General features: G+C 21.2%; 1 protein-coding gene across 3 annotated transcripts in view; it reads right to left on the bottom strand.

The window, feature by feature from the left end:
* Nucleotides 1-1518: 1518 nt before the first annotated feature.
* The window catches only part of LOC129606162 (uncharacterized), an 82227-nt gene continuing 64383 nt past the window's right edge, over nt 1519-19362 (bottom strand). For all 3 annotated transcript variants that reach the window (XM_055516299.1, XM_055516301.1, XM_055516300.1), the window contains 3 exons: nt 7174-7586; nt 6636-7052; nt 1519-6564 (listed from right to left, as the gene is read on the bottom strand). In XM_055516299.1, the coding sequence (XP_055372274.1) occupies nt 6273-6564; nt 6636-7052; nt 7174-7586 (1122 nt within the window). In that variant the 3' untranslated portion in view covers nt 1519-6272. The remainder of the gene's footprint in view (nt 6565-6635; nt 7053-7173; nt 7587-19362) is intronic.

Here is a 19362-nt window from a genome sequence, read left to right on the forward strand (position 1 = left end):
ATTCAAAGTTTCAATTTTCAGTTGAGTACAAAAATTTGATTAAAATCTGTAAAATAATTAATGGAACTGTTATTTATTTGACACAATATTTAATTTAAAAGAAAAAGAATCACATATATTTAACGGTATAAAATTTAATTTTAAATTTTACTATATTTTGAGGATATTGTACTCCTAAATATATGCAACAATTTCTGAAAATACTTTTGTAAAAGATGTTCGAGTTTTGTTTCCATAATATTCCTGAATATGCAATATTTTATCATTAGAAAATGTTGCTCAATATTTCTTGAACTTAGCAACATATTGTTGAACAAACTTTTCTTTTGCATATAAATTATGAAAACCACACTACAAGAGAAAAATTTTTATTTTTGAATCTAGACTAGAATAAATTCAAATTTTCATAGCTCACTGGCTTATTTAAAATTTATTTATAATTATTAAAAGTTACATTGAAAACTTTTGTTTTTTTTTCTTTGAAATAGAGCTCTTTAAGAACCCAACAAAAAACGTGTTTCTTTCCAATACTGCAAGAGCTGTTCAAATTTTAGTTTGTTTTATTATAAGTGTTTGCTAATATTTTTTTTATTTGCCGATAACTAATATACCAGCCAGGTAAGTAAAGTGTTTTTTCATATATTTAAAAGTCAAAAATAATAACTCTTCTGTGCTTATGAAAAGGTCTATTAATTTAAAAAAACGCATAAAAGTTTTTAATATATGCTTACCTATGAAAGTATTCTTATTTGACTTGAATTCAAACTGCTACTACTACATACCTGTATTTGACAGGAGATGAATTCATCATTCATTTATGTAATTTGATTTGGGTATTCACTCCATTTTCTACCAAATCAAATAATAATTTAAATTACAGAGCTAAAGTTAAATGTATTTTATTAATTCCATTATTAATTCCAAATTAAATAAATTAAAAAAATATTATAGTTAATTTTATTGTTCAAAAGAAAGCATTCATTGGATTCATTTTGTTATTAGATTCAGCTCTTGCAGTTTACTTTCTTATACCATATACTATGTATATTTTTAAAATTTATGACTTATACATATTTATACTTTTGATTCTTCAATACTAATTTGAACTTTAATTTCTATCTGCTTTACATTATTTAATATTTTTTTTTTCAGTATATAATTTAAAACATTTTAGAGCAATAAGAACATGCATTGTACTTTTCCTTTGCATAATCTCGTAATAATAAAAAAAAACTATCATAAAATATTAAATTTAAATTAAATATTTTTAATACAAAAAAATATTGCTTTTTAAATTTTTAAGAGCGAAAATTCACTTATAATATTATCAATTATCATTTCATAGATTTCTTGATATTAATATTTTTTTAATTGAATTATAAATTTATTTCTTTTATTTTTATTATATTACATAAAAATTAAGAAAAAAAGAATAAATTGTATTCCTTATTCTTAATTTTAATAATTTTTTATTTATTAAATTTGTCTTTGAAAAAAGACTTACCTTTATTTTGCAATATATTTAAAATTTAATGAAACTGTTTTAGGAATTTTGTTTTTTTTAAAAGACTAAAATAATTTATCAGTTTTTCGAGAAAATTAAGATTAATATTAATGAGAGATTATTGGAAAACGCAAAAGTCAAATAATGAACTTCTCACAGTAAATTCAAAAATGCAAATTAACAAAAACAGGTTTTTTATAAGATATTGTTAATTTACAAATAAAAATTTAAAAAAATAATTAAATACAGAGTTTAAATGAAAAATTATCATCTATATTCTCTTAGACGCATCACTTGGAATTATATTATTAAAATCTTTTTCGAAATTTGAAATAGCACTGGTTTTGAATAATAATCCGTCCAAGACAATATGGTGTATATGAATCGAGAATAATATTAAATAATTTTAATCGAGAAAAGTATGGTTGATTTTCAATTTATTAACAGAGAAATTTAATAGCGAAGTTAATATAAATTCTATTTAATAGATAAATTAATATTAAAGAAACAGAGAAGTTAATATTATAAGTTATATTAATTTATTAATATGACAATTGCTTAAACTTTCTTAAATTCATAACAATCCATATTAAAAAAATACATCTCTTTAGCATTTTCCAAATGAAATAAAATAATTATTTGTACCAAAACTGAAAATATATTAAAAGAAAATTAAAACAAAAATAAATATTATTTTTAATTATTAATATATTAATCTTAATAATTATTCAAATTTTTTTTTGTAAAATTATACAAACTCTAAATTAAAAAAAAAAAATTGGTAATAAAATTATAAAACAAAAAAAAAATTAAATAAAATCAAATTTCTAAAACAAAATACACAACACATGAAATATTTGAATTTTGTATATTGTTTGTTATTTGCTATAGTTATGCAGTTTTCATATTATTTTTATAATTAAAACCTTCTAAAAAAATTATCAAATTTTTTTTTGATTTTTTTAAATTTAATGAAGTTTTATATGAATGAATTATTAAAATTTTAATTAACAACAAATTTAAATTCAAATAATTTTGAAGTAATAAAAATGTTATTGTTTTTATACATGAATGCTTTTAAAAAATAAGGTCCCAATTTCTGAAATAACAATTATTTTTACTGTTTTAAATCAATTTTAAAAATTATGGCATTAAAATTTTACCATTAAAATTTTTTCTAGATATTGCAAATATTTTTATTTAAAATGAGCATATTTTAATTAATTATTTGTTAAAAATTTATTCATTTCTTTTGGTATGGCAAAAATTTAGTAAATGATTGTTTTTTCAAAAACAAAATATTTTAATATATGATTTTGATATTTGTAATTATCTGGTTTTAATTATTTATATAAATGATAATGTTTTATAATTTAATATTCTTATTTCTGTTTAAAATTTTTATTTACTTTTAAATCTAGTAATATCACAATTACAAAAAAATTGTTTTTTTTTTCTTTTGTATAATTATATTTTTATTAAAAAAAAAAGTTAATAATTTCTCCGTTTTTCATTTTGTTTTTTTTTTTTTATTTATTTATTTATTTATGTATTTGTTCTTATTATTTATATATATATATTAAAATTAACATTAATTTTCATTATTTAAAAATTATTTTTTAATTCTAAAATTACTTAAATATTAAAATTAAATTATTAATAATTATAACTTATTATTCTACAATATATACTACAATATTAATGATTAATTAATAATTTTTATTTTTTATTTCTTGTTTTATAATAAATTTTTAGAGTAATTAGTGTTTATTGAATTTTATTTTTACTTAATATATCGCCTTTTGTAAAAAATATAATGAAAATGAAAATTATTTTGGAAATTCAAATCAAATTTTTCAACGTTAAAATTTGATAAATTTGCTTGTTTGAAAAATCAAAACTATTGATGATTATTGAACTGAATTTCATTAACATGTTTAGTTTATAAAAAATTTAATATAAATTATGATTAGCAGTTGAGAGAAAAACAAATTTTACTAATAATTTTAATTTGAGTTTTATAAATTTTTGATAAGCTTTTTATTTAAAATTATAATTAATAAATCACTCTGAACTTTTTGAGTAAAAGTTTTACTCTTTAATATTTTAATAAATCATAATAATTTTGTATTTAATTTCGTTTGTTTATTTTTTTTACTGGGTTTGTATTAAAAGCTATTAATATTATATTATTATATAATCGACACTCTTCTTTTAATCTTAATAATTTCTAATATAAAATATGCATTTTTTTTGTTCTACATCTTATATTTATTATTTATGCTTAATTACTTTCGCGAAATTATAATGGAAACTTCTAATGATGTAAATATTATTTTTGTATTTTTTTTCCACTTTTTTTGTTTATATTAAGGTGAGATAAAATATTAATATTTAGTTTTTGTTTTTATTAAAAATTTTCTTCTTATCATATTTAGTAATGTTTATTTTCAATATGAGGCTTTCATTTAATTGTATATAATTAATTCACTGTTGCTAGTGAGGAGGAAAATATTTAGATGAAAACTTGTGTTTTCCAGTTTCTCTTTTTTCTATTTCGGAATTAGAATTATTAAAAATTCTATTAAATTTTTTGTATTTTTGGTTGTTTTTAATTTTAAAATTTTTTTGAATTAATAATTTCTCTTTACGTTTCTTGTTTTACATACCATTATTATTAAATTATGTATTTTTAATTTACATTCAAGATTGATTAACTAAATTAATTAGAATTAATTAATTGTATAAGAGCATTAAATATAAATTTTGAAAATGGAAAAAAATTAAGGATTCTCTGAAATTGGTAATTTTTTTTTTTGTTTGAAAACGCAATAATGTATGAAAATATTTGAAAATTTTATCAAATTTAACAAAAAAATGAGATAATTTATTGTACAGTAGCTTTCGAATTGGAATTTTAATAATATTGAACTATAAAATTTTTAAAACAAAATTCACAAAACTGCATAACAATGAAAAGAAAAGATTTCAAGAAAGAAGCCTTTGATTTGATCTTTTATAATTATTACAAATTTGGTGGGTAATATTTTATTAAAGCGGTGAAAGCAAAAGTAGCCTAACCAGAGCATTTTTCAAAGTGGTTTTTATGTCGTAAAACATATTTTTGTAAGTTAAACTATGGTTCCAAATATTGTGGAACAGTATCCTTGTGATTATTAATACAGGTTTATATTGTAAAATGTAACAATATGTTTTATAATACAAAAATTATAACAAAAATTACTGATTAGGTTACTATTGCTCTTATCCCATCTTATGTTTATTATATTCTTATTTCAATATTCAATTTTAAAATATAATGTATACATTGCAAAACAGAATCCGCATTTTATTCAAATAATAATAAAAAGAATCCTTAAATTTTTCCATTTTTAAAATCAATTTCAAAGTCGTTTTCATCAATTAATAATGTATAATAAAATAATTCTTTTTTTTTGTATTTAATTTTAAAATTGAGCTCTTTCTTTAATTATGTTTATTAAATGTTAATATATTTTATTTTTACTACATAATTACTAACAATATAATTTTTTCTATTCTGTTTTTTTTAGAAAAATAAAATTTTAATATTTTCAAAGAAGATGGTTAGTAATATTATAATTCAATAATAATTTTATAGAATAGATCTAAGTAAAATTATTTTTGATTTCTTTAATTTAAATTTAATTTATAAATTATGCCAATATATGCTTGTTTTACTTACATTTCCAACAATATTTATTTCCAACTTTAAATTAAAATTTTATTTAATTGTAATTCTTATCAATTTATTGTTAAATTAATTAATGTTAAAATTTCTATTCAAAAAATGCAGTGTGCTTGAATGATGATATTATAACAAAAAAAAAAAGATTAAATACAAATAAATCAATGATTGTTTTTCTTGTATATTTCAAATTAATTGCAGTAATAGTAAAGTATAAATAGTAAAGTATCTTCCATGATATTCGAAATTGTCTTTAATCGTATATGTAGTAAGTATTAATTAAACTTTTATAAATAACTTATGTCTAGAAAATTTAGTCGTAAATCTTTTTTAACCGTCATTTTAAGTTCATCGGTGGTTAAAGTCAATATTTGCAATAGTTTTGATTACCAATTTTGTTTGCTTGTATTCAAAAAAATGTTTTTGCATATAAAAGGATGATAATGTATGAAAAGTGTTTTGAAAATTGTAAATTTCTTTTCCATTATTTTATAAAACTTGCAGTTTTGCTATTCTTTGCGAACGCAGTTACAATATTTAGAGGTTTTTTTGTTAATTTATTTTTAAATCCTGAAATCCAGTAGTTCAGTTATATCTGTAAATTAATCTTTAAATTTTCTAAAGCAAAATTACTGCATTCTTTGAATTTTTTAATTTTCATTTCTTAACTATGTTTTCTTCTTACTTATTAATGCAAAGAGTACGCTTTTTCTTTTTGTTCAAAATTGCTTTTTAAAAGTTTAAAGTTGGATTATAAGAATTTTTAAATAATAATTAAATATTACCATTAATTAAATTTTGGATTCATTTTTAGTAAGATCGGAGAGCGCACTCTATATTTTTTTTTGTTTGAATCGTCGTTATAATTATTAATTTCTTTTTATATTATTATTTCGCATATATTTAAAATTGAATTTAATATTTATAAATTTTTAATTTAAATTAAATATGATAATTATTTTAATAATTAACATTTTTTGCTTTCATTATCATTGATTACTATATAATATTTATTGAATTTTATATTATGATAATTTGTTATCAACCGACATCTTCACATATGGTGTGTAATTTTTCTGTTGCTTCTACATTTGTGACAATATTAATTGAACTAACTTTGGCCCTTTGATAGGCGACAACAGTATTTTCGCCTAATAATTTAATACAAACATAACCGATAAGTACAGCAGTACCAATTGTTAATATTCGTATCATTGGATCGTTGTATAATTGTATTACCATCCATGCACATGCACCAGCAATACACATTAATGTTACTAATATTATTGTTTTTGCCCAATGTTGTACTGTAAATCCTTTTTCCCAATCGAGTCTAAAATATAAAAAAAGTTTTTATTAAATATATATATATTTTTTAATTAATTAATATTAGAATCAATTTACTTTTTCGCTCTTTCAATTTCGTATGGTGATCCACAAACTTTACAAGATAGAACTTGATCTGATGTACTACAACTTTCAACTAACCATCGTCTTAAACATTCATGATGTACTGAACTAACATCACCAGTACATTTACATGGTTGTATCAGTGGTTCAATTTTATCTGAATCATAACAAATCCAACAGTCTTTTTTTGTTAAAAATGATTGACCTTCTTCCGGTGATAAAGTTTTTGTTTCACTTGATGTTGTTGGTATACTTGGATCAATTTGACGACTTAATAATTTTCTTGGATTTAATATCCATAATTGTTCTGGCGCCATAGAATTCCATAAACAACAAGGAAACCACAATGCAACACCAATTTCAACTAAACGGAAGACAATATCATGCCAATTACGTGAATATACTGGTACCCTACAATAGAAAATGAACAAAAAAAAAAACAAAATATTAAAAATTATTATCAAAATTTATCAACCATATCGAAATGCAATAAAGTGTAAAATAATGTATGTATTTATTTTATAAAAATTACTTTTTTTTCCAAAAATCTCCTAATGTTTCCGATGTTAAAAATCCAACTATAATTATTAGCATAATTGCTTGACTTAATAGACCAAGACGTGATTGATGTAATTGTGATGCATTTACAATTGTATCTCCGGGTCTTAAAAGTTTTCCAGTTTGATCGTATATAAAACCGCCACGTAATTTAAAGAATACTTCAACGCCATAAATTAAAAAGAATACAACAACAATAAGTAAAAGTGCTGCATAAAATCCATTAAATATATGTGCATATGTTTGATGTTTCTCTGGTAAAAGAAGCGATGAGAATACTTCGGCACCAAAAAGACTATACAGAAAAAGATTAAATGCTAAAAATCCAAGAAAACTTTTTGATAAAAATTGTGATTTCTCCCATCTAACATCACGTAGGTGGAATATCTGAAATAAAAATATAGAAAAAATTGTTGTATTAGAGCGTAAATTTAAAATTTTATAATAAAAAAAAAGTAGAGATAATAGGAAGACAACCTTGAAATATAAGTTCACATTTTACATTTTATAGTAAAAAATTTATTGATTTAATTTTTACATTACATAATACGAGTATATGGTTGTTGGTTAAGGTTAGGGGGAAATGAATTTTTTTATTTTAAAGTTTAAGAGAAAATGCAATTAAATTTTTAATAAATATTAAAATAAATACCATTGTACATTTTAATTAGTAAATTATTCCAAAACATTTCTGTTATAAAAAATTCAAAAATCCTTGGAATAAAAATTGCAATAATAGCTTCAAACTTGCACTTAAGTCAGTTTTGTCTACGACTAAATGTTTGTGTCGCGACATCTACCCCCAATTTTTTTGGTAATCAAATTACTAGAAATTCAAGTTTAACATAGGAGGGCGTATGAAATTTTTCTCTTATGTAATCGTACAAAATATGACTAAATAAAATGTAACTAGTGTAACTAATATGAAGTAATTATTGTAATGTAACTAAAAATATAACTAATTTCCATTATATATTGTGTTCAATGTTAGCACTAATATAATTTAAAATTTTAAGATAAGAGTACAATGAATAGGAATTTTGGGGTATTAAAGTAAAACTAGAAAAAATTCCATGGTCACACTAAAAAGAATTTGCCAGAACAGAAATCTGCGTAATTTCAATTAAATTGCACTTGGAATTTTTGGAAATTATTTTTTTATATATTTCTTAATTATCAAGATAAGAGTAAATTATATAATTATGCGTTTTATTAAATAATTAAAATTTACCAAATTAAATGAAAATATGTAATTAATTTAAATTAAATTATTATTAAAATAAAAAGCAAAAACAAAACAACTTATTTACAATTTTGGTAGTTAAATTTAATAATAGTAAAATTTAAAGTTTTAAAGTTTAAAGTTTAAATTTTTAAGTATTTCCGATGGTTGTATAATTTAAAAATCCGGTTTAATTCTGTTTTTGTACAGTGTTTTTTATTTCCACTCAAAAAGCCTATATTAGCAGATTCTACTTAAATTCCTTATTTATTTATTTATTTAACAAAATTTATTGTTGACGTTTTTTTTCTTATTCTTTAGGTCTGTATGTACATGAAAAAATTTAAGTGCAATATAATAAATGCGATGCTTACTTACTAAATTTTGGTTGAACAAGAAAATAATTTAAAATAAAATTAATTACCTTGTCCAATTTTTAATAAAAATATAATAAAATAAGAGAAGTAGATTTTTAATACTCGTAATATCTATTATAGATTAAGGAGTATTTAAATGGGTATAATGTTGTCCTTAATCATTTTATAACATTTTGATGTAGTAATGAATAATATTTATGAGATTATATTTGTAATTAATCTAAGTAGTGAGATAATTTGTGACGTAAGTATTGTATATAAAATACAAAGTAACGATAATGGAAAATTTTTTTTTCAAATATAAGCATTGCACAATTACAAGTGATAATTGGTATTTCAAGAATAATTATGGGTTTTTATAAGACGTTGAAACCCTAAATAGAAAAATTTTATCGAATTATAAGTTTGTTCGGCTTCCACAATTTAATAATTTTTGTTTATTCTAAGCTAGATCAAATACTCTATAATTAAAATTGCTGTTTTCATTTCATAAGATTCTGAAAAGCCAGACAAATTTTTAATGATTCACATATTATCAATTCAAGTTTACAATGTTTATTTAAATTAATATTTTACTAAAAATGTCAAAATTAATTGGAACTAAAATGCACCATATATGAATTTAATCAACAATTTCGTGATTGTTTACTTAATTCCTTTATCCTTCAATTACAATATAATATTAACCTTTTAAAATCAGGTTACATAAAATCTAGTTCAATTTTATAAAACTCGATATATGTACATATGTACAAACATTATGCGTATGTATTTTTACTTCAAAGTGCAGATGTACTTAAAAATGCATTCACATTTTTTTTATCTTTAAAAAGTTTAAGTAAGTGTGTGTTTAAATTGGCTTGAATTGTTCGGATGATGTTTAAATGTTCTCGTAGTACAAAAAAAAAAAAATTAAGATAAAAAACCTAACGTGTGTGTTGGTGGTTAAAATTTTTATTCTTTTAATATTTTTTTTTTATTTCAAGGCTATACGAGGGATTTTTTTTCTCTTCTTTAATGGCAGTGAACTGGTTTTTATATTCGACAGAAGACAGAACATTGTAGAAACAAAAGGGGTTTTAAAATTAAAAAAAAAATTTTTGATGTTTTTTTATTTTTTTTAGTTCATATAAATCATTTATTTGGTGCAGTTCATATAAAATTCCAAAGAAAAATTCATCTAATGTTTAGTTTTTTAAATCAAATACTGAAATTGTAACAAATGGTACTTTTTATTTGTTAGATTTGTTTGTATGGTTTAGAAGAGGTACAAAACAAAGGAATAAAACGATTAAAACGATTAAAACCAAGCTTGTCTGTTTTCAATTTCCTATACAACTAAATATTGATAAAATGCAAATAATATATTTGTGCAAATAATATGCACATCTTTATGTACATACAAGCCAAATCTCACTCTGTCATTATATCCGTTTGTGCGCCTGTTTATAATACTTCTAGACTCTTTAAAATAGAAACAGTATCATGGTGGTAAACTAAGGGCATAATTCTAAACTGTAAGTGTTTAGTACTTTATAATCAGGTACGTGTTTTTTTACGTCCTAAATTGTAGATAAAACATTGTTCTAACTAAACACTTTAAAAAATTACTTTTGATTATAGTAATTCGCATATATGTAAGTACATATTTACTGCCAAATCAAACCTGACAGATATAGAATTTGAATATGAATACTATTGTGATTATTTTTCTGATTATTATAAAATTCTCAATAATTTGATTTAAATTGGAGCAAAAAAAAAATTATTTTTTATCTTTAAAAGTAGAACACTTGAAAATAAATTTTCAAAATTATTTCTGGAAATTTATTTTTAATCAAATTTGAAACCATTATTAGAATAACCCCGTCTATCAAAATAAAAGATCTTCAGTTAATTTGACGTTCTCAATTTTGGTACAATCTGAATTTTTAACAAAAGTAAGAATGTATTACTTATTCACTTTGTACCAACTTGACGTTTTTTTGCGGACAAAAATTTCAGTATGCATTGGAAAAGAATAGGAGAGAACATCAAAATGTAAGTGGAAAATAATCTTTTGTTCTTAAGTAAGGGTGCACAGCAGACTAAAGTAGAATTATAAGTCTACATTTTATATTTGTTTACTAAAAAGTTTAACGAAAATATATTGCATATTTTACGTAAAAATTTTGCAGTTTTGGTAGACGCCCTAATAATTTCAAAATCAATGATTCACCAATTCAAATTTAGGTTGAATTGGATGTGAAATTTAGAGTAAATTGAGAAACGTGAAGATTTTATAGACTATACTCTTATGGCATACCTTAATAACTTTAGTATAGAGACAGAGCAAGAAATTTATTATAAAATTTGTATCTTAGGAAAATAATCGGACTCTAATTTTTTTTCTCTGTTTGATTGCAATCAATTGCGAACAAGATTCTCTTATTTTAAAAAAGCTTTTAAAAATTTTGAGAAATTTTAATTATCATGCAGAAATTTAATTGGAAAACAAAGTTGTAAAAAACAAATAATGTAATTATTAATAATAATGTGTTGGAAAGTGCAAATTTCCATAAATACATTAAAATTAAATTATATTCACAGAAATATGAAATATTTTTTATTTTATTCTTTATATTCATATTTTAATAATGAACAAAAAATATTCATAGGGCTACATTCCTTAATGTGTTAACAATAAAAATTTACCATTAATTCGACTTGTAATTATCACCTGACTGTAATTATCACATGCGAGGAGTGGTGGATCATAGTCGCTTTAATGCATTTCTCAAATTTACAAAGGAGAGCAAATCAAAATGAAGCTTTGTACTTAAAATTTCATTTGAATCAATTGTTTATTATTAAAAAAATTAGTAATTTATTTTTCGATTACAATTTATACAATAAAATTGCAGTTTTTCAATAAATTTAATATATGAATTAAAGAATATAGTATGTGTATGAATTGAGTTCTATTTATGTAAAATACGTTCTTTTGGGTTTCTAAATTTTTTCTTCAAACTCCAGATTTATGTATAATTCTAAACATATTTAAAAGAATTGGTAGTATTTTCTATATTTGCACAATGTTATATTTAAATTTTGAACAGAAGCAATTTAAAACTTCAAATTTGTCAAAATAATGTAATAAAGCCTCTCGATATCTGTCCTATCAAAGCTATTGTGATTTCAATTTTAGGATTAGAATTGTAATTCAAGTATTCAAATAATATTAAAATTATTCCAAAAAAAAGAAAAGAAAAACTTACCCAAATTTTTATTTTAACCCATAATTGAAATCGTAAAAAATTCAATAATTTACTTTTTTCCTTTGAAAATCAATTAACTAAAAGAAGATGTTTGATTGCGTTTTTTAAAATACTAAATTTTGAATTAATTATTGCTTTATTCTCACAAAATTAAAAATAAAATTCAACCCATTTAATTGTCAATAATTTTAAATATAAAAATTGAATTAAAAAAAATTTTTGTAATTTATAATAATGGAGGAGTAATATCACTGTCACTCGAGTATAATTAAAGTTTTAAAATTTTATATAGAATATTGGAAGTATATTTAGTTATTGGAAATAATGTCCTTTAAATCATTCTAAATTTTATATAATTTAAATACTTTGTAAATTTTTTTAATAACTTATGCGTACATAAGTGTTGCGTGTACAATTATTTGAATTATGCGTCCAATTTGTAGAATTTAAGTACTTACTTCAACAATAATTTAATAATTATATTACATGGTTTTAATATACTCATATATAATTTTTGACATAGTTAACTTATACCAATCGAGTAATTAAAAATTATTGAGCAGTTTTAAAAATTTTTATAGCATTTCATGTCAAATTCAAATATTTATAATTATATTTCAATATTATTTAATTTTATTATAATTATTTTAAAATACATCTGTATCACTTCACACTTGTTTATTAAATATTAAAAGTTTTCATTTTAGAATTCTAATTCTAAATTAATTTCAACCATTTTCAAAAATCAAATGCTAATTAAAAACTGCTTTGTTTTTCAACATTAAATTTAAAAATCCTTGTTCGGGTAATTAAAAAAAAAATCAAAAACTATCTTAAAATTTTCATTGAGGAAGAATAAAAAATCAAAAAAAAATAAAATATCAATCCAACATAATTTCAGTACCGTTTATAATTTCAATTATCAAGCATTTTAAAATTAAAATTTTTTTTGACCGTGAATTTGTTTTTTCTTTTAATACAAGAAAATTTGAATTTTTTTTTATTTAAATGTAATTTTTTCTATTTTGCTGATTCAGTACACTCCTATTTTCTACACAACATAAATTCTTCTACTACCAATCCATTACTTGATCAGAACTTAAATAAAAAACAAGAAAACAAATTTTTCCAATTTTATTTCGCAATGTTCTACGATTTTCTGTTTTCGTTTTTTATTTTTTATTTTTTTTTATATTGTTATTGTTTTAGTTTTATTTGAAGTACATGTTTTTTGTACCTAGCTTGTACTTATTTTGTTTTATATTCTTTTTCCAGATTACCTATACACACTACATTCGTTATGAAAAGTCATTGGCTTAAGTACACATGAACTTAAATATTGTTTTCTTTGCGTACACAGCGCACTACACCGTATAAAAACAAAAATAAAAGAGAGAAAAAGAAAAAAGAAAAAAAAATACTTTATCTTAAAAGGTGTAAAAACATTTAATAAAAGGAAAATGATAATAAGGTAAATGACGTAACGTTAGTGTGATTGCCTATAAGAAAAAAAAAATGATATGATTGAGAGTTCCGTAGGTATTCGTAATGGTTTTTATATAAAACTTTAATTTAAAACTTTTAACATATGAGGAATGTGTTAAGGAAAGGTAAATTGTAGTCTTTGTTCATTTTAAGTCCAGATATATATTATATGCTTTATTCTAGATACATTGAGTGTACCATCCTGATATTTTATAAGGCACATTTCCGCATTTTCAGTTAAAACGATATTTTGGGCACATTGAATGCACAATCATCCCGAAATCATTCAGATTTCGTTTGGTAACTGTAACGCAGCATATGATTGTAACGCAACTTTAACGCAGAATGCTTACGCAGTATGCAGTATTTCAGTACCGTAACTATTTGTAACCGGAGTAGTTCAGTTCTTTCTTTGTTACAACTAATAATATGTATTAATGTGAGCGAAATTTATTATGTAATGAAAAAAATTATAAAAATGAATGAAAATAAATACCATATACTTTGAGTACCAAACTACTTAGAACAATTAGATGATTTTCTAAAAAGACGACTCCTGTAACAGAGTTTAGTTGGATTAGAAGAGGACTGTGATGCTTTTCTTTGAGTTTAATCAATGAATAACTTATAAATTGGTAAAAAAAAAACTGCTCTCCTAAGTAGAAGAAGTATACTACGCCATCTAATGAGACAGAACAGGATGATGATCTTAATTTATAACATACTGTATGTGTCTAAAACAGTATGTTAATCGAAAAAAAAAATTAATAAAAAATGCAAAAATCTACAAAAACAAAAACTATTTTTAAGTATCATAGTTCTACAATATTGCATATTGCGAGGTCAATGAAAGCTGGATTTTCCCTTAAGCAATACCACGAATAGATATCGCACTGCATTAGAATTTTTATTTTGAATATTTCATAATTATTATTTATAATAATTAAAATGACTGATTTAATTCGTACTAGTCCATAAGTTGTACAAGTTGTTGTTATTAAACAATTATAGAAGTGATTTTTTTTAATAGCTTCTACTGCAATTGGAATACTACTCGTATTTAAAGGAAATCAAAATCTTTCATAAAAAGGAAATAATCGATGGTTTGAATCGATAATGGAATCGAAAATTTAATTTAAATGTTTACTCCGACACTGATTTTAATAAGGTGTAATAATATTTTATAATTTTAAATAAATACATATATTATTAAAGTGTACAAATAATAATTAAATTTTTTTTCTTTTATAAACACTCATTTACTAATTTAATTATTATTTTTTTTTTTTCAATAATCATTAATTATTTGTTGGGTTATTTTATGGTAATAATAATAATAATAATATAAGTTAATAATCTTATATATAGAGATATACATAATTAATAGCAATAAATGTTAATCTTATATATATAAGGGGGTAAATAAATAAAATATGGTATAACTGTTCTGGGGTATATGTGTGTGTGTGTATTTTAAAATTTTAATTTGTCATTATTATCTAATATTTTCTAGTATTGTCACTTTTACCCTGAACTTAGCCAACATTTTAAAATTGAATAATATAGAGAAATGTAATTTGAATAGAATATTTTTTAATGAAATTTTTGTATATGTTTGAATTGATTAGAATTTGTTAAAATTTTGTAATAAAAAAAACTTTAAAATCTACATATATTACATATTGAACGCATTGCATACGTAAAGGGGTATTATGAAATGAATGGGTATTATGAAAACAAATGTGTGTAAATTTAATAAAATTTTTTCATATCTATTATTACGATTTCATTGTTTGATATTAGTTTGAGGCGTGGACCAGTTAATTTACCCAATGACACAACTTTTAATAATGACAATTGCAAATTTTTAATTGTTCTCCAATTTAGTAATATGATTTCTAAGTTCTACGTAATCAAAAATTTATTCTTAAACTGAATATATATAGCAATTTATTAATCGGATTTAATAACCAGATTACGTATGCAATAAGAAAATCAACGATACTTGTTTAATAAATTTCTGTTTCTAGTACCGGACATAATATAATATAATATTATGTTTAAATACCAATGAATTGAATAAAATAATTGGATGTTAATTACTATTGTTATTGACAATGCCAAATTCATTATTAAGATTTCAATTTAATAATTTCTTTACTAATTATTGAGAATAATATTGTTATTCTCAGAAAAATTATAATTTCTCCCAAATATATTTTTAAATAGAAGTATGATTTAAATTATAGCGTTATACATGAATTGTTGTTATCATCACATGTATATATTTTGATAATAATCAAAATTTTATAACCATTGAAGGTGTTTTAAATATTAATTTACTCTTGTTATATAAGAATAATTGACGCAAGTAAATACGTCAAAAATTTTGATTTTACATCATTAGAAAATTTTATTAAATCACATATTTCCATTCGTCTTATATAATTCAAATTAAAATGCGTATTAGATACAATGTATTAAATTTAAAGATAATTCTTAAAAAGTCACAAAATTTATTTAAATCAATTTCAATTTAATAAGATTTATAATTTTAACCTGACTTGAATATTGATTAAACCTTTTAAATGAAAAAAAGTGATTGGTCATTCTTTTAAAAATTATTCTTTTAATGTTCGTGTGTGTACACTATAACTCGATTAAATTTTCGAATTTTATCACAGATTAATATTAAATTAAGGATCTTTCAAAAAAACATTGAAATCTTCTAAAATTTCATGTCATTTAAATTTATTTTATTTCCTAAATAATTGCAAATTCTTCTAGAAATCACTTTTATAGAAATAGCATGAAATTTAAACCGTGAAGCTTTACTATGTAATTCTGCTTTCGTAAAACGATTCCCGTATTTGCAGAAATGGAAATGTAGTAACATACAAATTGATTGGTGCTACCTTACCGTTTTTCCAAATTAAAATCAAATTACGTAGTAATAGCTCCTGTTGCTATTTAAGTCACTTAGTTTTGAAACTTCTTGTAAACAAATTTTCATTAACACGAATATAACTTATTTTCTACTATAATTACGATTACAACATTAAATATTTTAATAATTAATTAAAAGTCAATGCACTTAAAGATCTCATTTTGCTTTTCTTAAATCAAACAATACTAAAATTTTCTACCGGTAATATGGGATCTCATATTAAATATCACCTTAATTAAAATGAGTAAATTAAACCGCAACAATCTTCAAATATCAATTACAATTTCTATAAGTAAAAAATTTTGAGTTACCAATATTTAATCTAAAATTTAGAATGGAAATCCAAAAAAGTAGGAAGAAACGTACTATAATTCTTTTAATATTATCTATATTCACCAGATTTTATTTTTTCTACTTATTACTCATCAATATTCATAGCACATTTAAAACAGTTTGCTTTTACTATTAACAGCGTGAGATTGGTAACTTAAAATTATAATTATATAATTACTATATATGTATACCATACTGTTTTTTCAATAGTATTGGTTCTTTGCTGTGATTCTATATTCATTTCATGGATATACTATACATAAAATGTAGAAGTGAAGAAAAATAATGAGAATTAATGTAGGCGATTACATTAATCTGATCACATGTCAATATTATTATTATTAATAAACAAAATAATAATTGAATTTATGTATACATATGTATATGTATATAAGTGTGTGGATGTGAATCTGTACAGTTTTATTTACTCTTCTTATGACTGTAAGTGATCAATTAAAACAAATGTATGAATAATTCAATTTTGGGAAACTTAAAACTTTTGGTAATTAAATATTGGAGAAATTAAGCGTTATTTAAATAAATTTTTAATATTACTAAACCACATTGCTTTTACGTATAGGTTTAAAACATTGAAAATTTAACTCAATAATTTGACAAGTCTTTAGGAAAATGTATTTATGAATGGAGAATTTTAAATGTAAAAATTTATATAATTTTGACTAAAATGAAGATCCTTTAAATTAAACTCAAGATCCCATAAATAAATGCGATTAAAATCTTAGCTTAAGTGACACAAAATGTCTAAATTAAAAAAAATAACAAACTAACAAAAATTTTCATTATACTACCGCGATCTCCAACAGCAGTTTGTTTTAATAAAATGGACAACTACCATTCAAAATTTTTCAACGGTATTGAATATAAAACAAATATTTTTTTAAAATTATTTTCATTCTTGTATTAAAAATTTTATTTAAAGAAATAATTTTTATATTAACTTATAAAACTCACTGAATTGAGAACAAATTCTCATTGAAATCATTGAATATAGATAAATTCTGTTCCATTCAACTCAAAATTCAATTTTCAAAGGAAGTTATGTAAAAGCATCTTAATTTTTAAAAGAATTCAATTTAATTTTAATTTAAAAGTAAACAAAGATTTTGAAGTGATTTGAAATTTTTTAATTGGTAAATACTTTTTAAAATTGAATTTTGGCTTTCAAAAAGAGAAAACAAATATAATTTGAAAAAAAATCTTAGTTATTTTACGATTGTTTAAGTAATACGAATATTTAAAGGAACAAAGCAATTTAACAAAAAGTTTTATTATAAAAATGTATTAACTACCAAAAGTAATGTCTTGGAATTCAGGAATAGTTTAAAACTTATAATAGAATAAATATGAAAGGAACATATAATTATTTTGTAAATCATTTTCAGCACAAAATTTAATTTTATCGCAAAACTTTCATACACGTAAGTGGCGTTATTAACAAATGCAATTGCTGTAATGCGACTGATCAAATTTTAATAACATTATTTATGAAATATTCAAATTAAATTTTTCATTTCTCCAATAATAAATTATTAAGTTAATTGTGATATTCAAAATCCTTGATTGATCAATGATGTAAATGTGTCAATAAACTTTACAAATATTGAAACAAATTTATTTGATTTAATTTAATGAGTTCGTTTAACTTTTAATTTGAAAAATAATCATATTATATAAAAATAATAAAGGTATGATACAATTATCAATAAGAACTAGTAATTTCGTCCTAGTTGAAAGAAAACTTGAATATAGTCATGCATAAATAAATATTTCATAAATATTTGAGTTGTCTACATCAAAAAAAAAAATTAAATATAATTTTGTATTTAATCATTTATTAAGTAATTTGCTTGTAATTTCATTTACAAAGACTTAGAGAGCTTAGCATTAACACGAAACTGATGGTATTATAAATAATTTAAGTAATTGAAACTATTCAAATATTGTTGAAATTTTAGTTAAATAAATTAAATATGTACTAAAGTATTCATTATATTATTGCTTGTAATATTAAAATTGGAAAATTGACATCTGTTTTAACCATTATATATATGTACATATATATAGCAATAACTTAAATACGTAGTTCAGATATGAAATTAACTATTAAAATTTATTGTTAAATTGAAGTTAATGAAAAATAACTGTGAAATTAATAACATTAATAATATATTTCAAATATTAAATTAAAATTATAGCAAGTCTATTATTTAAAATTCAATATAAAAATGCATTATATATGTCATTAAGACTGTTAAAAACGCCCATTATATTCATGACGTGTTTATAAAGTTCATTCATATTATGTCTTATACGTTAATGTGTATAATATGTAAGTACGTTTATTATAAAATACAATTATTTTATTTTGTTATGAATAAATTTTCAATTTATGTGTATAAATTGAATGAAAAATTAATTATCATGAAAGTAAAATAACATGTTCGTTTTGTGAGAACAATATGATAAACTTTGATTTGCAACTTAATTTTGAAAAAATTAAACGTCTCATATTATGTAATTT

This window comes from Condylostylus longicornis, unplaced genomic scaffold (assembly GCF_029603195.1).
Source record: "Condylostylus longicornis isolate FDR11 unplaced genomic scaffold, ASM2960319v2 ptg000017l, whole genome shotgun sequence".
Classification (NCBI taxonomy): domain Eukaryota; kingdom Metazoa; phylum Arthropoda; class Insecta; order Diptera; family Dolichopodidae; genus Condylostylus; species Condylostylus longicornis.